Source organism: Gymnodraco acuticeps, unplaced genomic scaffold, assembly GCF_902827175.1.
Source record: "Gymnodraco acuticeps unplaced genomic scaffold, fGymAcu1.1, whole genome shotgun sequence".
Lineage (NCBI taxonomy): Eukaryota > Metazoa > Chordata > Actinopteri > Perciformes > Bathydraconidae > Gymnodraco > Gymnodraco acuticeps.
In genome coordinates this window covers 2,528,802-2,551,677 of record NW_022990484.1, presented here as the reverse complement: position 1 = coordinate 2,551,677, position 22,876 = coordinate 2,528,802, and the positions used below count along the sequence as shown (strand labels likewise).

At 40.9% G+C, this 22,876-nt stretch overlaps 1 protein-coding gene across 1 annotated transcript; it reads left to right on the top strand.

Annotated features, from left to right (window-relative positions):
* Positions 1 to 1,306: 1,306 nt before the first annotated feature.
* dvl2 (dishevelled segment polarity protein 2) lies at positions 1,307 to 22,816 on the top strand. Its single transcript, XM_034226301.1, has 15 exons — positions 1,307 to 1,819; positions 6,965 to 7,034; positions 10,291 to 10,445; positions 14,244 to 14,353; positions 14,515 to 14,644; positions 15,371 to 15,461; positions 16,842 to 16,911; positions 17,020 to 17,159; positions 17,561 to 17,637; positions 17,728 to 17,795; positions 17,872 to 18,006; positions 18,792 to 18,923; positions 20,014 to 20,190; positions 20,581 to 20,805; positions 21,173 to 22,816. The coding sequence occupies exons 1-15, from the start codon at positions 1,659 to 1,661 to the stop codon at positions 21,724 to 21,726; spliced, it is 2,295 nt and encodes a 764-aa protein (XP_034082192.1). The 5' UTR covers positions 1,307 to 1,658; the 3' UTR covers positions 21,727 to 22,816.
* The last annotated feature ends 60 nt before the right edge of the window (positions 22,817 to 22,876 follow it).

Genomic DNA, 22,876 nt, shown 5'->3' with positions numbered 1-22,876 from the left:
ACTTCTACCAGCTGCAAACATTGAAGTGATGCATCAATAATATTTTTCTCTACTGATATAATAATGATAGATAGATAGATAGATAGATGTATAGATATATAGATGTATAGATAGATAGATGGATAGATAGATAGATAGATAGATGTATAGAATATAGATGTATAGATAGATAGATGGATAGATAGATAGATGTATAGATATAGATGTATAGATAGATAGATGGATAGATAGATAGATAGATAGATAGATGTATCAGATATATAGATAGATAGATAGATAGATATAGATAGATGTATAGATATCTAGATGTATAGATAGATAGATAGCTAGATGTATAGATAGATGGATAGATAGATAGATAGATAGATAGATAGATAGATAGATAGATAGATAGATGATAGATAGGATAGATAGATGGCTCGCTCGCTGGCTCGCTCGCTCGCTCGCTCGCTCGCTCGCTGTCTCGCTCTCTCGCTGTCTCGCTCTCGTGGCTCGCTCGCTCTCCTCGCTCGTCTCGCTCGCTCGCTGGCTCGCTCTCTGGCTCGCTCGCTGGCTCGCTCGCTCGCTCGCTCGCTCGCTCGCTCGCTCGCTCGCTCGCTCCTCTCTCGCTCCCTCGCTCGCTCGCTCGCTCCCTAGCTATAGATACTTTATTCATCCCCAATTGGGAAAGTATTTGGTCACAGCAGCAGTCTTGTCAAGCATAAGACATGATTTACAAGATTTAAAAGATAGAATAAGATACATAATACAAATAAAAATTAACAACAAATATATAAAAATGTACAGTAATCACTTTATCACTAAAGTATCTAAATTATACACAATACAAAGAAAATACCAAATACATTTGAATACTCACACTTTCACTAGGCAATATACTACAGAAACATATTGACATTGGATTATATATAGATTATATATAGTTTAAAGATAAGATCAATATAAATAGAACCTTTATTAATCCACGTAGGGAAGGTCATGTGTGATAACAGCAACAGAATACAAAAATAAACACAGATAGTAGTACACCTAATAAGAATAAAAGTCAAATACAAAATACAATAAAATAAGAATAAACATGTATTAACAGTATTAATATGCAAATAATGTGAGTTTAAATACGAGTTAAAGTGTATTTGAATGCAGGACTCTTACTTGTAAAAGGACATTATTATGGTAGTATTTGTACTTTTACTTAAATAAAAAGAGCTTATTTCCCTAAATAATAAAAATGCTGGTGGTGGTGAAGGGTGGTTGGGAGCGTACGTAAATCAAAGGGGGCTACGTAATTACGTCACACGCCGCGTTGGCTCGCAAAAAGTGGTGAAAAGTTTTTTAGACCCCCTCCTCTGTATGTTTTTGTTGGGGGAAAAGTTGTTGGTAGTTAGGTCGTGTGAATGTAGCGTTTCCCCGTCGGTTTTTCGCCCCTCGGTAACAATGCGGGGGAATGCGCACAGTTTTCTACTACTTTAAAGTCGGACCGCGAGTTTGTGAGCAGGGTAGACGCATTACGTCCTCCGGCTCGGACTGAAAAATCTCAGTGGCCATCATCGTTTCACCTCTGCCGTCTCGTTAGCCACCTAGCTGCTAACTAACTCCCCAACAAAGTTAACCTCGCCTCATAGTGTTTGCTTCTCCCGTGGCAACTTCCAGCAGAGATGGCGGAAACCAAAATAATTTATCACATCGACGAAGAGGAGACGCCGTACTTGGTGAAGATACCCATTGCTGCCGAAAATATAACTTTGCTGGATTTTAAACAGGTCTTGAACAAGCCAAACTACAAATTCTTCTTCAAGTCTATGGACCAGGACTTCGGGTGAGCTGCTGGGTTTTCTTTTTTTAAATCCTTTAGCAGGGAAGAGCTTTGTGGTTTCCCTGCAACAGTAGGAGTGATAAACAGCTGGTAGTAAGAGTACATATATTTAAATGCAGAGGTGGAAGAAGTACTCAGGTCCTAGTAAAAGTACCAGAGTGTAGGAATGTGTAGAAGTCCAGCATTCAAAATGTTAACCAAGTCAAAGTACAGAAGTATTAGCATCAACATATACTTAAAGCACCATAAACAGATTCCAAAATAATATATATTATGATGTATTAAAGTGTTTATCAAAGGTGAAGCTAGTTTGAATGACTTTATATACTTCTGAGTAAATTGTGAATTTCAAACCAGGTGTAACTAAAGTCATTTTTAAGTGTTTATATTCCACATTATTAATGAAAATCTGCAAAGTAACTAAATATATGACGTAAAAGTATTGGAATAAAAGTACATGATTTAACTCAGGACTCTAGTTGAGTAGAAGTAGCAATACAATGAAATACTCTTGCAAAAGTACCTAAGTAAATGTACTTAGTTACTTTACACCACTGTTTAAATGCTGTGACAAAAGTTGTACACGTTGTAAAACAGCCATTATTTTCTTAGTGGGGGAGCGTTAACTTGGCGTAAGTAAACACTTAACATTCTTGGCTAATTAAAAAAACAAAACCTTACAGGAATGCATGCATGTCAGAAAAGTCACGCAATCCTATCTTGTGACCGGCTGTCGTGTATTTGTCAAACGGGGTGAAAACGTATGGTGAAAGGATAAGACACTTGAATGAAGCAGGTCGCCATTGAACCTCTCCTAATCAGTAAAAAGTTACAACGACTAGTGATGCATTTCCAAGTGCTTCTATAAATACTGAGTGTCTGTAGGCTGGGGACATTTCTCAGGAAACATCATCATTACAATGAGGCATCCCTGTCCCTGCTGCTTTTCTTTGCCCTAATCCTCATCCCTCCCACCCCCCTTCAGTCCATCATCTTGTGAAATCCTTCGCCTTTTCATTCTTTCGGGACTGAGGCCAGGGTTTTGTCTCCCCTCTTTAACACTTTGGCCTGCCAGCCATCCTTTCATTCCCTGGCTTCCTCCCTTCCTCCCAATCCACTCCTTCAGAAAGAGCCGTCTCCTCTCCTCTATCAATTCATCTTTTTTTTTACTTTCTGTGTAGCTGCTGTGCACAGGAATGCATGTTTGTGGTTTATTCACCCAGCGAGAGTCTTGGATGAGTTTTAAAGCTGGGCTATTTGCCTCTTCTGCCCTTTGGATGGCAACACCGGAGCCGGGGCCAAAGAGCTTCAGTATCAGCTCAAACACAACGAGATGAGATTGCTTTTCTTTGGGGCTTGACAGAGCTGGCATCATTTGAATATTAATAGCAGCACCAGTTACTGACATGTAAAGATGTTCCTTTTCTGTGGTGAGAGGCGTTTTTACAATACTCAATGCCTGGCTGAAATGATTTAGAAATGTCAGTACATTTCAGTTTTATATTCGGGTTGTTATAGCAAGTTAATACGTTAATTTCTCAAATGATGGGAGACGCTTGCTTTTGACCATATTTGTAGTTTGAAGGCTCAGTTATTCACTTTTCTTTTAGCAAAAATACACAGTAAATAATGACAATAATCACTTTTAGGCCTCGTTAGACTATATTTAATTATTATCAAGTAAACTTTTAACAAAACTACTTATGTAGAAGAACGACATTTCAGTGCATGTCCACTGTTTCCACGGCAATGTTATTTTTGGCATTTATTTTCTCTCCCAGGTGAATCTATCGATCATTTCCTTTATTATCTTTTTATCAAAAGACATACTAGAGAACGGTCCATCTCATGTTCCCAGAGCTCAAAGGGTTTTTCAGCCAACAATTCAAAACTGAAATATATAATTTTGATCTACAATGTTACAAACCAGAGAAAAGAAACAACCTTTCACACGTGGAAGTCCGAACCAGGAGTTGGGTTTTTGCCAGAAAAGGATTTATACCATAAATGGATTATCCAAATTCCAGCCGATTATTTTTTGTTGCAGAACTGTCGTTTTAATGAACTTGCAAATGTGAGTGTACACCTAAATAACTATTACTGTCATTTGTACTATTTAATGGACACAGGTAAAACTTCAGAAAGCTCACTTTTTACATCCCAGTAGTCTTCATTCATTTATTTATTTTTGCCTCACTAAATCAAGAGTGTGATTTGCAAGTTAGTAGTCAAATGAAGAGCTTGTGCCGTGTACACAGACATGACATTGTGTCATCATATTCCTGCTTGTAGGTGTTTTCCAAGAGCATAAAATCATCATCTTAAAAAAGCCCCCCCCCCACACCAAACTCCCAGCGGGGTTTTTCAGAGTGTGGCAGAAAAACTCATTTTCTAAAAGTCAAATCGGCATCACCGTTTCATTTGAATACCTCCAACAGATGAAACTTTTCAAACATAGCTCTGAGTCAGCTGTCCAATCAAAGCAGGGACGTGTTTCCCCCCTTCTCCACACCAGGAGAGGAGTGTGTAATATAGTGTGTGTTTTCATTTGCCCTGGTACGAGGCCAGCTGTCGAGCCGAGCTGTGTGTGTGGCAGTGGGATGTGTGTGTGTGTGTGTGTGGGGGGATCAGGTCAGGGCCGGAGCTGCGATCCTGGGGGCCGGACAGAGGCCATTTGCCGGGTGTCCGCGGGGAGAAGAAAGGGGAGACAGAGACGGGGTTGTGTTCGCTCAGGGTTATTAGATATTCTCCGTCTGCTGGTGTGGAGGATCAGGAAGCGGTATAAGTAAGATTGATTGTTAGAAAGGCAATGCTGAGTTGGATGCAGGAATTTGATATCAGCCAGGGACTGGAAAGTGAGGAAGTGTGGGTGAAAACTTCAGGCCGTGTTAAATCTAACAGGAATAGGCATTAGGGCTACTCAATTTGTTGAAATGTAATCAAAATGGCAATATTGAATGTGAAATATAATCGCAGGAAGTATACTTAAAGGTTTGAACACCGTTTTATGGAGCTGTAGAGATATCCACATCTACCAATAGGATCCTACAGACTCAGAACCAATCAAAAACTAATATTGTTTGGTATAGATCCTCCAAAAAAAAAAACAACACAAATCACATCATGCTAATCGTTCAATGATACTGAGATGAATGACATCGTAAACAAATATCAGTCAACGTAAACTGCCACTTGATTTATTTTTCTCCCTAATTATTCTATCAATTGTTTTCCCTGATTATGTATTTGGTCAATATATCGTGAGAATAGTTCATTTCCAGTTACCAGAGCTCAAAGTGACTTCTTCAAATGACAACATAATCGCTCTTACTTATTTCCTCCACATCGTGCAGCCCTACTTAGCATATTTCGGCGTTGTTTGTACATTAGGCGATGCATTTTAGAGTGTTTGAAAGGACTCGACTGCGTTCGGTTGTTTGTTTGGACGACCGTGGAAAGAAGACACTCCTCGGGAGAAGGATGCAGCATCTGTTCATCCGCAGTTTCCCGCGGTGTTAGGGGGGAAATTAAACGGTTGGCAAAAAATGAGTTTAGCTAACGTTCAGTAGCCACACGCACGGCATTCAAAAGCCAAGTGGTCCTGTAGCTGTTCCCCACAACAACCCGGGCGTATGTTAACACTCGCCCACAAAACCAGCTCTCAACAGCTGCTTACGAAAGCCCAGTGGAGCCTGACCAAGTCTCGCACACATGAGAGGCCGGCATAGGAAGCTGGAAAAATAACTTTTGAAGGAGTTGAAGCAGTCAAGTGTCCTCTCTGTAACACTCAGCCCAGCCCCTGTCCGTGTAATCTACTGTAATAACATAGTACCGGCTGCTGGGGGGGAATTACACAGCTTAGGCCTGATGTTTGTCTTTCTGACGAACATGCAGGAATACTACAGAGGAGCCCGGCGGATGTGCCTTTGAGGAGCTTTGCTTTGTGTTGTTACGTGTATTGGATTTGCATGCATTTAATTGACTGACTGTAATTTGTCAGCGAGCCACAATAGCAGTAAGTGTGTGATTTAGCTCGTTGAATGAATTCCAATGGAGTCTGTCACCAGCCGGAGGAAGCTAATTAGGATTGTTTGTTCTTTTCTTTGATATCTGCTGTGCTAATTCAACGCTTCAGGGCTTGGCTGGGGTTTCGGTAATACGATTAGCAGAGTATAATCCCAGTGATATAATTGTTCTTTCATTACAAGTAGATTTTATTCGTATGATGCAAATTGGATTTGAAAGAGTAGCTGGTAGAAGCAAGAGGATTTTCAAGTACAGTTGTTTCCCCAGCATCTTTGACCATGGCAGTGACCATGGTGTCTTTTTAAAAAGTGCAGCTTCAGGCTACCAATAAGCTACGTGTTGTCTTTTAGCTAGAGGCTAACTGTTAGCTCTGCTGTGTTTTACAAAATAAGGCAATAGCATAGGAAAAAGACTGGGTGACTCACCAATATTAGGCAGTTATAGTCCAATCATGAGCTGTTCTTCTTTACGGCTAAATAGAATTTTATGAGTTTTCAGTCAAATGTTATGAATATTTTATTATTAAACTGTTCAATTCAATTGATATGCCCCCCCCCCCCCCCCCCCAGTATACATTTAACATTTCAATAAAAACAAGTGTTTTATTGGACAACAAATGAGCAGATACTCAATATTTTAGGATTGGGGCTAAAGAAAACCTGATCAGGACATCCTAGTGTAAAATAAGTTTAACTTGACAACCCTCCTTTTAAGAAAATCACTTTAACATTGATTCCTGGTGAGTAAAAACCTTGCAGGTGTTGATATGATATACGCCAAAGTATTGCTCAACTAGAGTCACTTGAGTCAGTTTTGTTAGGTGATCCATAAAACATCTGGAACGCATGTAAAACAGTACGGCGAGCGAACACGGACAGCTTCTCATAACACATCCTAGTCGTATTTCTGAAATAAGCCAAGAATTTGATTTAGTTCAGCCATGTCATATCATAAATCACTTTTTAATTCTCCAGCAGTTCCACATTTTCTTTATGACTCGACTAAAGCCTCGGTGTTGTGTTCAGATTTCATTCCACGCTGTACCATCGAGACAACGTATACATAATGTTAGCTAGAACAATTCAAACCTGATGCTAACTGTGTGTCTCTTTTGTTTTTCAGGGTGGTGAAGGAAGAGATTTCCGATGACAGTGCCAAGTTGCCATGTTTCAACGGCAGAGTGGTCTCATGGGTAAGAAACCATAAAACCTGTTGCGTAAATATAAATACTAGTGAACTAATTTCCCACAAAGGCTTCTGTGCAAATGTCAAGAACTGGCTTTCATCTAGAAAATCAGCCAGCATCGGCATGTTTCCAGAAGCCACGTTTCCTTTTCCTGTGCTGTCCCCCCCTCTGACTAATGATGTTGTCTAATGAGCAGCAATAAAATAAAGTAATACATTTTAATGGGAGCCATTTAAGATGCAGTTGTATGTCATGTTGTGGCATACTAGATTTTAAAGTAAGGCTTGTTCTTTGGATTAGGGGTTAGGGGGTTAGGGTTCTTAGTTAAAACATATCTGGGAAGAAATCCCCTCTATTAGTGGGACAGATGAACAGACAACACAACCAGGTTAAACGAGAAGTAACACTCGCAGTATCTATGAGACAGGGTTCTTACGGTCATTAAAAACCTGGAAAAGTCATGGAAATTGAAAATGCTAATTCCAGGCCCTGGAAAAGTTATGGAAAAGAATATGTTTCCCACAGTTTTGGAAAAGTCATGGAAATTTAACTAAAGTTGCATCAAATATAATTTATATTTTATCCATCTAATAAATACTGTATAGAAATGAAATGTAAAATGGCATTTAACTGTCGAGGTATTTTGCTTTAGCGTGTAGAAGTTAGTAAGCCTACTATTTGATTTGTCTTAGATAGGCACAACATGTTTCATATGCAGACCTTATTTTCCTGTTCCATGTTAAAATAAACCATGTTCAGTGGTACCGCTGAGAAAGAGTCATTTTTTTGGTCATGGGAAATTAGGTAAAGGTCATGGAAAATCATTGGTGAAAAAGTGTATGAACCCTGATGAGAAGACATTTTCTTGGAGCGTAACACATAAATCCTGTGGCTAGGGCTGCTCGATTATGGCAAAAATCATAATCTCCATTATTTGGGTCAATAATTGATATCACGATTATTAAAAACGATTATCCATTTACTTTGAAAACATCCATTTATTGGAGAATACAAATGTGAACAGTACGTTTTTAACAGTTGATTACCCTGAACTTTAAGTATAATTCAACTGAAAAACCAAAAAATAATAATAATACAAAAATAATTGTTTTTTCGTAATTGTTGCATGCCGTAATCGTAATTGCGATTAAAATTCGATTAATTGAGCAGCCCTACCTGTGGCTTAGCTAGACTATAACATATTCACATTTGTTCCATTTAAGTAATTTTCTTTCCTTTTTTTAGTGTCATGGATTACAGGACAATACATCTTAAAATCATCTTGACACTTTCTTTATTTTGCGATATGTTTACCGCCGTTTTTACATAACATTTGAAGAGATTTTTACAAGGAATAGGGGGAATGGCAAAATATCCAATTTGTGTAATAAACAGGTTTACCCCGTTTACCCTCCTGTCTTAATAGAGACACTGTGCTAAGATATAGCATCTATTCCCCAGAAGTGTTTCCTGTATTGCGTCTTTCTATGGTTTTAGGTATTGCATTAATGCAGGCAACCAGCAATAATATTCCTTTAAAAAAACAAAAAGAAGGGCTAAACCAACAGTAAAGAGAAAAAAGGTTTGGCTGTTTTCTTTATGAGATTTGACTGTTTTTACACTTGGCATGCGTTTTTAAAGTCTCATACTTTAAAGATTTTGCTAGGTAAGCCGATTTTGAAAGTCACTAAGTCTGCCGACACATAATCGAATACATCTGTATATCACAGTGATTGTTTGACCAAGCAGCATGTGGGCTTTAGCTTTTCTCCACAAATCACGGCATAAGAAAATCTTTCTCTCATTGTGTTGATCTAAACTCAAGCTTGCGAGCTTCCAGCACAGTTCCCAGTTACAGTACAGTGCGATGCCAGGTACAGTCTTCATACTTCCATTTCCCCCTGTAAAAGGCTCAGTTGTTGTGCCCCACCTTGCGAGTTACATTAGAATAGAGACAAAACACGGGGACCGGGCCCAGATGAGCAGGTTTGAGGCCGAGGCATCTGTTAAGTGCATAAGAAGGAGAGAAGGCTTTAAAGAGGGGGGGGGGGGAACAAAGCTCGGAGACTAGAGGGACTGATATGTGAGCTGCAGGCCAAGACGGATGGAGGGATCCCAGAAGACGAGTGTTTCATGGACTCAAAGCCATTAGTGGGGAGGGGGGAGCAGGGAGGGGCCGTCTGTACCGTCTGATAGGCTCCATTCGGTTGAGTTATTTTGACGGGGAATGCGTTTAAGAATCTGAACTACACCAAACGTCGAAAGACTAGGTTATTTTCAAGTGCATAGATACTGAATATTCCCAGCATTGTTAGAATATTTTCATTCTTATATTACTGCTAATAGAGTGGTGCGGGAATGAGTCTTAAAACCTGGGAATGAGTTAGCATTTTACCACGGCTGGTTCCCTAATCTCGAAGGCAACGTTTTTTTAAATATGTTTTTGGTTAGATGCCTGAATTTAGGTCTGGTTAACACAAATTTAAGAGATTAATTACGACATAAAATACGTCGGTAAACTCCCCACTTGTTGTGATTTTCCAAAGCTTTTTTGTGTCTTAAAAAGATGGTTTCTAACAATGAGAAAAAAACAAACGTCAGCACGCCAAACCCAAGTCTACCTTTAGCTTAGCATAGGTGACAAGATGTAGTTCTTATATAGCTTTTTGCTAGCTATCTAGTTCTGACAATTGTATTTTCACTTTAAAAATCACAAAAGTGGTGTTAGAATTTGTCCTGTTGAACAAAACACATAACTTCCCTAAACCAATTTTCTGTAATATTTCAAATCTCATAGGAAAATCTAATCGTTTTAGTCGAGGGAGCCCTTGCGATACTACCTTCCGTGTCGGACTACAACAATACGTCATCACTGCTCCTTATACTCCCATATTTATTTTTCCTAAACTGGTCTTAACTACGTCTTCCTCTCTTCCTGTGTGTGTTTTCATGGTCCAGGTAATTTGACGCTGCATGCCATTCATCCTAATTGTCCTTGTGTGCTAGCTCTGTGTGTGTCTGTGCGCTTGTAGGCACTTTTGTTGTATAATGAAGAGAGACAGGTTAAGTGTAGGATAGCATTTCAGTATGCCCTTGAGACGTCCATCTGAAAAGAGCCCAGTGTTGGTGTGTCAAAGTAATTGACATCTTATCCTGCTTTTCCTCCCCCTGTCCTTTCATCCCTCTTGTTTTCTCACCCTCTCTTTTTGTAATTTGTTTGATTGTCATCTCTACCTACATATTTGTTGTGCTCCTCTTGCAGCTGGTGTCTTCAGACTCTCCAACAGCAGAGCTTCCAGTGGCTGTGGTCCCACCGGTGGAGACGACTACCCAGCCTTCGCCCCCTCCTCCCCCTCTCCCTCCCCCACCTGTAGAGAGGACCGGGGGCATCGGGGACTCCAGACCGCCCTCCTTCCAGTAAGCAACACTCGTTTGAAACATGAATTCCTCTGTTTATTTACCCAGAGAGGGGGCATCACAAGTAGGGCTGCTCGATTATGGCAAAAAATCATAATCTCGATTATTTGGGTCAATAATAGTAATTGCGATTATTGAATGCGATTATTCATTGACTTTGAAAACATCCATCTATTGGAGAGAAAAAAAATGTGAATAGTATGTTTTTAACAGTTGATTACCCTGAACTTTAAGTATAATTCAACTGAAAAACCAGTATTTTAAAAAAAAAAAAAAAAAAGTAATAATAAAAAATAATCGTTTTATTTCGATTACGTTGTTTTCGTAATCGTTGCAAGCCATAATAGTAATCGTGATTAAAATACGATTAATTGAGCAGCCCTAATCACAAGGCGTTGAAACATGCTCACAAGCTGCACATGTCTCCCTTCCTTTTAGCCCCAACATACACTAGTGCTTCTCCCATAGCTGTGATGTAGAAACTGTATCTTTTCCTGAATATCTCACACACTCCCAGGATTAAGTTACTACAAGAATAGCGTGAATACTACAGCTCATTTAAACCTGATCTTAGTCGGGGCCGCCCTAACTAGACCTGGGAGAAACTTTCTGTACACTAAACCTACACACAAGACTTCATTTTGAAATGTTCTTACATGTAGTTTAAGTATATTATTGGATTTCACGTACATTTGTATTATATTAAGAGATAAAATACAAGAGAGATGGTGTCTATTGTTATTGAACCTCACCTTATTCAGAGTGTAAGCAGTCTTTGGTTTAGAATATTGTTTTAAGAAGCGATCATTAGCATTTTATACAGTTGTTTTTTTGGTCAAGCTAATTAATGAGACCCAATATTTACTCCATTTAACCCTTTTTTGCTTTTCATAAACTCCTAAGAGCAATCTCTGTCTCCTTAAGATGCTAAATGCTCCTCTATGTTCACTAGCTAGTTGCTAAATATGCAAAGTGACGGGCAGGTAGTTTATAGTATGTTTTCAGAGAACTTTCTCATCGAAATGTTGGTAATGAGACTAAACTTAAACATTGCGTACTGTGAAACCAAACCAAAAAGCTGAAAGGGGCTAATACTTAAGTTAAAGGTAACTGCAGTCAGAGAGGTATCGCTGTGGGTTTGACACCACAAACTGTCCCTTTCACGTTTCACACAGTTATTTGATCCATTGTTAATATAAAAATAGTGATTATAGAAGCTTTAAAGAATATAAAACAGCAATGCAATAGACGCTTTTTGAATAAAAGACGCTTTAAATACCCGTTTTCTCTTTTAGCATCTACTAAAATATCAGGAACACGTTATTGTTAATACATTTGGAACTTGTAGGGTCTAAAACAAACAAAGTATTTTAATAGCTTCTTACCATCCCTGTTCTTCAAGCAGTTGTCTGGAGCTCTCTGAGTTTGGTTCAGGGGTCACATGGAGTTCACAGTCGTCACCGCAACCTGCCATTACAACTGCAGCGCTCTCATTCATTACTTATCTTTGGATCTTGTCTCGTCCTGTCTCGAGACAGCAGAAGGGTTCCCTCATTGTTTTTGCATTCACTTTTAAATTAAACAATTTAACTTCCCCAAATGTGTTGTTTAACCCTCCTATTGTCTTTGTTTCCCCGCCCTTACTTTGGTGTTTGCGGTCAAATTTGACCGGTCCTGTTTTAACTGCTATTACATTAACACAAAAACCATTAATCATCACCAAATTTCATTTAACACCCTTTCAAACCGTACATATTGTATCAGACCAGGCCCGGACTGGCCATCGGGAGGACCGGGAGGTTTCCCGATGGCCTGGCCTGCGGATTCTTTTTTTTATGTATGTATTGTGAACGCAACGCTGCGCAAATGTGGGTCTGACTCTGCCTCACAGAGGGTGACTGGCTGTCTTCATGATGTGGCCTGCCGACATGGGCACTTTCATACAGATCATACACTAATGCCCTCGATTGGTCTCTGTGTGTCATTCAAGCTCGGGAGGGTTTGTATGTGTGGCGCGAGAGCGAGAGCGAAAGAGAAAGCGCGTGCACCGGTTACGTGTATTGTTGTTGTTAGCATCTGGTGCTAGCTAGCTGCGCTAACGCATATCATGAGCTGTCAACAAGGTGGAGGAGAGTCCTCTGCTGTCAGACTGAGAGACTGATAACTACAGCTCAGGTGAGGTAAAGGACTCTGAGTGTTTAGATAGTTAACTTAGTCTAAGTTCACTGTGGGTCTCAAACGGTTTGGTCACCATTTATGTAAACACATATTTCCATTTGAAGGGGGAGTGATTAGTAAAATATGCATGAATAATAAAAAAAAAACGTTTTAACTAGGTGAAAAAAGGCAAGATAAACTTATGAGCTCAAACTAGTCAAACTCTTTGCTGCTGCCTCAAAGAGGAGCAGGGGGGAGAGGAGGGAGACAGGAGAGGCTGGTTCAGGAGCACAGACACACTATAAATGAACCAAAAACAAATAAATAAACAAGTTTCAATGTTTTTTCATATTGGATATGGTATGTTATTGTTTATGGCCATGTACTTATGATTTTATGATTATTTAAATGTATACAGTTCTGTTTCATATGGGTGTAGTCTCTTTATTTCCCCCTCAAAGTGCACCAGATTGATGCATTTAAGTCCAACATTTAAAAACAAATCTTACCGGGGGAGCATGCCCCCGGACCCCCCTATAGGATTTGAGGTCCACCTGCACTTAAAATATGTTCACATAGGTTCCTAAATAGATTTGCACATTATTTTAAACAGTAACCCATGTCCATATGTTTATTCTGGGGTAGTAGATTTAAAGTTTAGGGCTATCACTACGGGCAGCAACGCTGTAAATATTGACAAATAAATCCAGGAAAATGGCACAAAAGAAAACTGGTAGTGGCCTGGTTGGGTGTATAATTCCAGGCCTGACTTATTTTCCCAGTCCGGCCCTGCATCAGACTACTGGTATACATGAAAAACTGCAGTAAATATACAAAGAATAGACACTGAACATTGAAGTATTGCGTGTGCCAGGTGTGATCCATGTCGGGGGATGGGCACATAAGAGCGGGAAATGTGTCAAATTGTTCTGTGTGTTTGTGAGTGCCAGGTGTGATTCACATAAGGGGGGATTGGGCACATAAGGGGGGGGGGGTGGGGTGTGTAACACATTTTAGACTAAATCCTCCAAAATGCAATGAAAGTGGTGATCAACAATTTTTTATGTTCAAATGTCTACTGTGAAGGATATCATAAAGCCTTAATGCAATCAAATGTTAAACAAAAAAGTTATGATTTGACTCGAAGAAGAATCCATCGCTCTAGTTATTTATTTCCTAGCTGGGCAAATTGCAGGGTCTCTGACATTTATCTGGCTCTCATGTGGAACCACAAGGCGTTCTCTGTCTTCCTATGAAGACATAGTGAACAGAATATTTGACGGCCCCATGTTGGCTTATTTTGGCATTTTGCCCGAGTTTATCAGACATTTCACTGAGTGCTTCCCTTCCTGTCCTTTCAGTCTCCATGTGAGCTGATACATTACGCGTTGATAGCTCTCCTGTCATCTGATAGTTTCCGTAATGATTTAAATACGGTTACAGGATATTAAAGTGTCAGTCAGCCTCTGTATACAATTTAATGGGATTTCAGAATATCATATGTCAAAACCCTATATGGAAGTAACAAGTTGAAGTGGATCTTATTGCCATCTGTACGTTTAAACAGTCAAACTTTTATCATATGTTAACGTATAAACCAAACGCTGAAATCTCGTCATGCTTTATTTCATCTTTTTTTAGCCCCAATGCGACCGGCAGTGTGGAGACCCTTGACGACCAGACTGAGACGGAGTCTGTAGTTTCCTTCAGGAGGGAGAGGCCTCGGCACAGAGATGGCATGGAGCCGCACGGTGAGAAACAGCAGAACACATTGGCCAACATCCAAACAATGAATATGTGATAGAATCAAGGAATGTCAAGAAGTGGGGGATGTTTGCAATTCCATAGAAGGAAAAGGCAAACGCTGACTTGAGCAAACACGAAAACAATATCTTCTTCTGTGGTGTCGCAGGGCCTCGCATCAACGGGCAGAGTCGCCTGGAGCGCCACCTGGCAGGTTACGAGAGCTCCAGCACCGTGATGAGCAGCGAGCTGGAGACCACCAGCTTCTGCGACTCGGAGGACGACGACACCATGAGCAGGTGGGGGGGAGACTGAGAGCATGTCAAGTTAAAGGGGCCCTATTATGCTCTTTGGGGTTTCCCTTTCCTGTAGTGTGTTATATGGAAAGTTCCCTCCAGAGGGACTTTCTCTCCCACACACTGCCTGGAATGCCTCCATTGGACTCTTTGTTTACTTCCGCTACATAGTGACATCATTATGTGACACTCGCACTTCTATTGGCTATCGTTCCAACACATTGTACTGGTTTCAGACAGAGGGTGAAAAGAGGTGCTGCAGCACGATTACACATAAAGACCTTTTTGAACATTAAAGCATGTAAACATGTCACTGTACAGGCACAGAATACAAATATAAACCTGAAGAAAAAGAAAATGTCCTCTTTAAAGTCTGCTGTTGCCACCCCTCCACTTATCTCAAGGGACACAAAACTATTTTTAGTTTTTGGCCACCTTTCATATGAACAGATAATGGTAATTGGATATATATATATATATGGATATATATATATATATGCTTTTATGTGAATGCGCTGGTTGTCATTTATTTTTCATTGTATTCATCCTTCTATTTAATTGTTTTGGAGTGCATTTAGACCACTGTTGAATGAGATACCATGTTTACTCAAGGATCCCTGATTAGCTTCCTTTGTCGTTTTGGGCTTTTTTAGACACATAAAATAGCCCTATGAAAGGTTTGTGACAGCATGTTTCTCTTCTGACCTTTCACCTTTGGACAACCTGTAGGTTCAGCAGTGCGACAGAGCAGAGCACAGCCTCCAGGCTTCTCAAGCGGCACCGCAGACGCAGGAAACAGCGCCCCCCGCGTCTGGAGAGGGTATGTACTGTTCAGCTATCCCAGGGGTCTGCAACCTTTTTGACGTAAAGAGCCATTTTGCTCCTTTTTCCAAAACATTTTTTTGTCTGGAGCCGCAAAACATATTTCATCGTTTTTTTATTGTTATATCAGACAAAAACTACAGTTTTTTTTGCATTTATTAGGCTATTTATTACATGATATAAAACTGTTAACCTCTAATAAGAAACAAATAACTCTTATAAGGAGAATTACAAATAATACACAGGCCTACTTTAAAATAAATTAAACACAGCACTTGGGGAGTCCTCTGCACATTTGAAGGAAAAAAAATATTATTAAAATGGGCCCACTTTGAAATAAATAAAACATATAGCTGCACCCTAAAAAGAGTTAAAGGTAGGGTAGGTAAGAATGGAGAAACCAGCTCGAGTGCGCTCGAATTTGAAAGTAAGCAGCCGGAAAAAATATGCCTCTTCCTTCAGACTTTCTTAGAGTCCCTCCTCCAACACACACGAACGCGCACATGACCAATGAGGGCACGAGATAAGTTTGTGCACAGATGGAAGGCTGACAGGCAGGTAGGCTATCCAGTTACTTTAGCCAGGCCGGCTCAAATGATTGGTCGTGCTTTTTACAGCGCTACGGCTTCCAGAGATTAATTTTTGTATGTATTTATTGTCAAAGCATTTAATATATTCATTGCTATCGGGACGTTAAGAGCGTTCCATGGAATATAACAGAAAGTGTTTTCTGAAATAAATTACATACCCCATTGAATTATGACTGAAGATCGTCAGCTGTCTTCCTCTCCCGTGTTGTTCCTCGATACGTAAAGGCTGCACCACCGTTGACAACTTCTCTCTACATATCAAACATACCGGTAAACCAGCATCGTTTGCTGTGAAAGCATATAACTCTGTCCACGCAGAATTAAATCCTGTGTTCCTCCGGTACTTTTCTTTGATTTATCCATAGTTCGCTCATCGAGCCGGGGGTCAGGTTATTCGCCTCCAAGAAAAGGCGCTCGCGCGGGACCGTAGCAGGATGTGACGCATATTTTAGTTGACCTAATTAAAACCGTTTAGTTTTTTATTTATGTGTCACAGTATCACCTCAAAATACAAGATACGAAACATTTTCAACCGTGCAACAAAATATAAATAGTCCTACAAATACTTTTATTTTATTTCCTTCTTATTTTTGTCTAAGCTCAAGGGAGCCAGAGCAGAGGGCTTAAAGGGCCGCGGGTTGCCGACCCCTGAGCTATCCTATTCACCTCACATTCTCTCATGTTGTTTTGTCATGGTGTTCTTTGGTAATCAAGTTGCTCAGAGTACATATTTCTGTCAGTGTTTGTAAACAAATCTCATGGCAATTTTGTGGTTCCCCCGCTCCCAGGCCTCCTCCTTCAGCAGCGTGACGGACTCCACCATGTCCCTGAACATCATCACCGTCACTCTCAACATGGGTCTGTAACCTCTGATTGATGACATCCATAAACAATGTGTCAAATGAAATGCTGCACTACACAAATCTGCGTGGTTTTAACACTACTTTTGATTTTTCAATAATATAGAGAAGTACAATTTCCTGGGCATCAGCATCGTGGGCCAGAGCAACGAAAGGGGGGATGGAGGCATCTACATCGGCTCCATCATGAAGGGAGGAGCTGTGGCTGCGGACGGACGCATCGAGCCGGGTGACATGCTGCTGCAGGTGAGGAGAGAGTGTTGTCATCTTTATTTTAAATACATTTGTATATGGATCATTTGTTGAATACTGGTGTAGCTTTTTAGCTTTTCCAGAGTTTTTGTTTATAAGCTTATAAACAGAGTTGGTTCAGATTTGGAATTACATAGTTTTGAAGTGCTGAGATATATGATTATGAATGTGTGTTACTGGTTTTTACCACGAAATGTAATGTCTCCTTTCAAATGCAAACAAACTCATCAGTGCCCTTTGAAATGATAATTCTCCAAAAAAAGGTGAGACAGAAAAGAAATGTGAGAGGTTACAGAAAGCAGATCCGGAAAAATGATCGATGTACAACATGAAATCAGTTATCAAAATACCTGCCCTAAATGAAATCCTTTTCTTGTTCTCCAAAACGCTCCAAGGTGAATGACATCAACTTTGAGAATATGAGCAACGACGACGCAGTGCGGGTCCTGAGGGAGATTGTACACAAGCCAGGGTGAGTTGCTGTTTTTCTCCCTTTAGACATTATCAGTTTGGTCTGTCGCATTGATAATAAATGTTCTCTTGTTTTTGTGCTTATCGCCAGGCCCATCATCCTCACAGTGGCAAAGTGTTGGGACCCCTCTCCTCAGGGCTACTTCACTCTGCCTCGCAGTAAGCACCGTTTCTCCTCTTACCTTAATACGTTTACTGCCGTTACAGCTTCCTAACCTCTTCTCCTCCTGTGCAGATGAACCAATCAGACCCATCGACCCGGCAGCGTGGGTGAGCCACTCGGTGGCCATGACCGGAGCTTACCCCGCCTTCCCAGGCAGCTCCTCCCTCAGCACCATCACCTCCTCCTCCTCCGTCACCGAGACCGAACGTGAGAACCATAAACGATATCCTCCGCTTCTTTACCCAGTGTCTTTGTCTGTGTGGATATCCAAAGCCTGGCTGAGGTTATTTTTGTAAAGTATCTGTCTCTCTGCTTTTGTCGCTGTTGTTATGAGACTTGATAAATGATGTCTGCTTCTTTCATGCCCTAAACTTACCCTCCTGACCTTCTCTACTACAATTTCACTGTCTGTTCTCTTTTATTTATCCTTATATATCTGGACTCCTTCGTCCTTCCTTCCTTTTTGTCTTGTTGCATTTGAAGAAGTTTTATGATTACAGAGCACACACAACAAAATGAAATACACTTAAAACTATCAACAAACGGAGTTAAAAAGGTCAGAAGCTGGTAAAGGAAAGCATTAACATCAAATGACAGCATGTAGTTAACAGATAACATACTCACCAGTTTCTCCCCTCTGATTGCCAATTCTCATATACTGTACATTTCAATTAGACATCTTTATATATTTGGAGTTTATCTGGATATCTTCTAGTAACCATTTCATTGTCATTTGTACTCATATGAAAAGGAATAAGAACCAATCTTTCGTCTTCATCTCTTCTTGTGTTTTTATAGTGAACGCTTTATTATAGAGATCATGCAATGTTATTATTTGTTTATTGATTGTTATGAACCTGCCTGAGGACCACAGATGGAAATGAGCTATTGGCTATAATCTGGCATATTGCATCTCTTCTCTTTGCTGCGATTAATGTTTTTGTATGCATGGTCCTTCTATAAATAAATACAAATAAAATTCCTCTCTCCAGGTTTTGATGACTTCAATCTATCCCTGCACTCTGACATGGCGTCCGTTGCCAAGGCGATGGCCTCTCCGGAGTCGGGTCTGGAGGTCAGGGACCGCATGTGGCTCAAAATCACCATCCCCAACGCTTTCCTCGGTGAGAACAGAACAGATAGGGCTGCTCAATTAATCGTATTTTAATTGAGTATTTAAAATGAGTATTTTAATATGGCTTGCAACGAAATAAAATGATTATTTTTTTATTATTATTACTTTTTTTTTTTACTTTTTTTAGTTTGTTTGTTGGTTTTTCAGTTGAATTATACTTAAAGTTCAGGGTAATCAACTGTTAAAAACACACTGTTCAAAAAAAATTCTCCAATACATGGATGTTTTCAAAGTCAATGAATAATCGCAATTACAATTATTGACCCAAATAATCGAGATTATGATTTTTGCCATAATCGAGCAGCCCTAAGAACAGACAAGGGAGCACATTGGTTGCATGAACTCTCCATGCCGCAGAGGACTTTACAGGGCCGGCATTATGGTCTCAGAATTAAAACCGTGTGACTTCCTACAAACATCTGCTAAATTGGAATCACCTGCAACTGAATCACAGGAAGCGATTACATAAACTACGTCCATTATCTGCTTTCTGAAAAGAACATTTAATTTTCTTATCATTTCTGCTGCATTTACAGTTTATCTTATATTTTTTAGTTTCGAGTGCTTCTCTACAGGAAACAAAGTTTTTCCCCTTTATTTTTTGATAATGTCTGATTGAGTTGTTTAATGACAATTATTGATTTAGTAGTTTTTTTTAAAACTTTTTCTCATACATGTAATGACATAATTAAATGGGACCTATTATGCTCATAGCTGGAGGCTCTGTTATGATTGGTCCCCTGCTTAGAGATGTCCCGCCCCTTAGCCTAGCATGTACAATGTGTAGGAGGGCTAGACAATAGAAGTGTGAGTGTTGCATAGTAATATTACTATTATGTGGAAGTAAACAAAGGACTACAATCAAGGCATTTCGTGCAGAGGGCAGTGTGTGGGGGAGAAACTTGCCACATGCACTAAAACCTATATAACACTACAGGAAAGGGAAAAGAATAATAGGGCTTCTTTAATTTACAACATAGCAGTTGTTATTTTGCACCTTTTATTCCAGCTTAGTATACCTTTATTTATTTAAGAATACTTTGAATAATAAAAATGTTTCATGCTTCCTCCTCCACCAGGCTCAGACGTAGTGGAGTGGCTCTTCCACCACATCGAGGGATTCCAGGACCGCCGCGAAGCCCGGAAGTACGCCAGCAACCTGCTGAAGGCCGGCTTCATCCGGCACACCGTCAACAAGATCACCTTCTCCGAACAGTGCTACTACGTCTTTGGAGATCTAAGCGACTGCGAGAACTGTGAGTTCCCCCGAAAAAACAAAGTTAACGCTTAATTACATTTGCACACATTCCTCTTGTGAACACTCTGCTGCTTGTGTGAGTAAATCATGTGACATTTCCGTTATGGAAGGATTTCTTTAATGTGCTGCCATCCCTAAAGTTAGACTCTGCAGGAAGCACAACAACAAGAGAGGAAAAGCAACAAACTGCAGCGGGTTCAGTTGTAAAAACATGTCTCTCTTCCATCATTTTCATGGGTGCCACGCCGGCTGACTTTAAATATATTAATTAAAAGATTTGAAGACATAATGCAGGGATTAGGGTAATTGTGTTTAGTGAGTATCTACTGTAGATCTTTAAGGAACACTTTGTATCCTCATTTATCTCCTCTCTCTGTTCCCCGCCCAGACATGGCCAACCTGTCGCTGAATGACAATGACGGCTCCAGTGGGGCGTCAGACCAGGACACCCTGGCCCCCCTGCCTCTCCCTGGGGCCTCCCCATGGCCCATGATGCACACCTTCCCCTACCAGCCCTACCCCACACATGCCTTCTCCAGCCAGCCCCCTCCCTACCACGAGCTCACCAGCTACAGCTACGCCCCGGGCTCCACCGGCAGCCAGCACAGCGAAGGTGAGACACACAGCGGTCAGAAGCAGGGACATTATACCGGTTCCACTCACTCATTACAAATCACTGCTGTGCAAAGAATACCATGAGTTTTTATTTTACTCTGCTATAGTTGCTGCTTACAGTTTATGCCATTTCTTGTATGAAAGAAATTGTACTATTAAATATTTCTTACTGAATGGTTTTTGAGCAGAAACTGTTGTTACAAGTTTTCTTGCTCAAAAGTGTATCTCACAAGGTGTAATATTTAAACGGTGGTAATACGGTGGCAGTTTGACTCACTGGGATACTAGTTGTGGAAATTAAAGCTAGCTTAGCTTCTCAAACCTGTTTACATCTTATCACCATGACATTTCCTTTCTGCCCCCAGGGAGCCGAAGCAGTGGATCGACGAGGAGCGAGGGGGGAGGTCGCCGCAGCACTAAAGGACCGGGCAGCACCGTCGGAGGGGGGGAGAAATCCCCCTCTGGCGGGGTCGGAGAAGGCGGAGACTCTCGCTCCGGCAGCGGCAGCGAATCAGAATACTCCACCCGCAGCAGCCTAAGGCGCGGCCACGGCTCGGCAGCCCCCAGCGAGCACAGCCACGCCTCCTCCCAGCGCTCGCACCACCACCGCATGCCCCAGCCCCCCCACATGTCCCCCTACCCGCCGGGCATCCTGCCGTACAACCCCATGATGGTGATGATGGTGCCCCAGCACGCACACCCCGCCATGACCGCTCACGCTCTTTCTCACCCGCAGCAGATGTCCGCGGCCCAAATGCACCCGGCTCTAGCCCAGATGCCCTCCTCCACCCCTGGGGGGCCTCCGGGTGCCCCCCCCACCCGTGACCTGGGCGCCGTGCCCCCAGAGCTGACTGCATCACGCCAGTCCTTCCACCTGGCCATGGGAAACCCCAGCGAGTTCTTTGTGGACGTCATGTAGATTTCATTTTTTCTGTCTCGTGTTGAGTGACCATTCACGTGAAGTTAGCGTACGGTTCCCACTTGTTTTGACGAGGATCTGGCGGTAGCTTTATGAGCTCTCAAGGGCCTATTGGAGTGAGGGCACTTGTTACAAATTTGGTGAGAACAGGGTTTAACTTTGACAAAGAAAATAAGACAAAATGAAAACGCAGTAAATGTGGTATACGGTATTTTCTTTTTTTAAATACACTACACAACAGTTATTTTCTCAAAGCTCAATCCACAATGACCAGTTCTGCTTTCTTATATCAGTAGACCTCAGGACACATTTTGATTGTCAATCAGAGCTGCTCAACACTCTTTTCTTTTCTGCAATCCTCAAAATGGAAAAAATATATTATAGGCGGGGGGGAAAGGTTCCCAAATCAACTACGAATGTCCAAGCCAAGAAGCGCACAGACCGCAGTTCAACACTAGAGGGTGCCAGGAACACTGTGTACTTGAAAGGATACAATCCTGTAGACAGGTTGGCAGCACAGGAGTATATTGAGTGCCTTACTCTTTGCATTTTCTGACATATTTTCACACTCCAGGTACATGAAACCAACTCATCATGTTTCAGCATTGTTTGACAATGAACTTTTCTGTATATACCTACTACTCCTATGTAAATGCAACACTACAAAAGCTCTAATGTGAAAAAATAAGGTCCAAAAATGTCAGTTGAACTTGTGTTTAGTAGTCACTGTCTAGGCCTAGTCGTCAAATGACTCTTATCGTGAGGAGTTTTTCGTTATGGGACTGTAGCGGCTTAACGGTACTAATAGGTGAAAAGACAAGATGCTGAAAGCGGTACTTTTTGATAACATATCTTAAGTAACTGATCCAAATGCCCCATGCTTATTTTTATTATGTTACTGACTTGCATTATTCACCCGTTTCATTTTTGTATGAGTGACTATATAAATCATGTATAACCGAACTATTAAGGTGCTAAATGAAGATTCAACATTTCAAAAAAAGAATGACATGGACAGTGTCACATTGTTTGATTTCATATCGCCACCTTTGTTTGTGTACTTGAGAATAAATTTGATACTTACATACTGTTCAGACTTCTTTATTTCAGGAGAGTATTCAAGCGTTTGTGAGCTGCATGGGAATGTTCT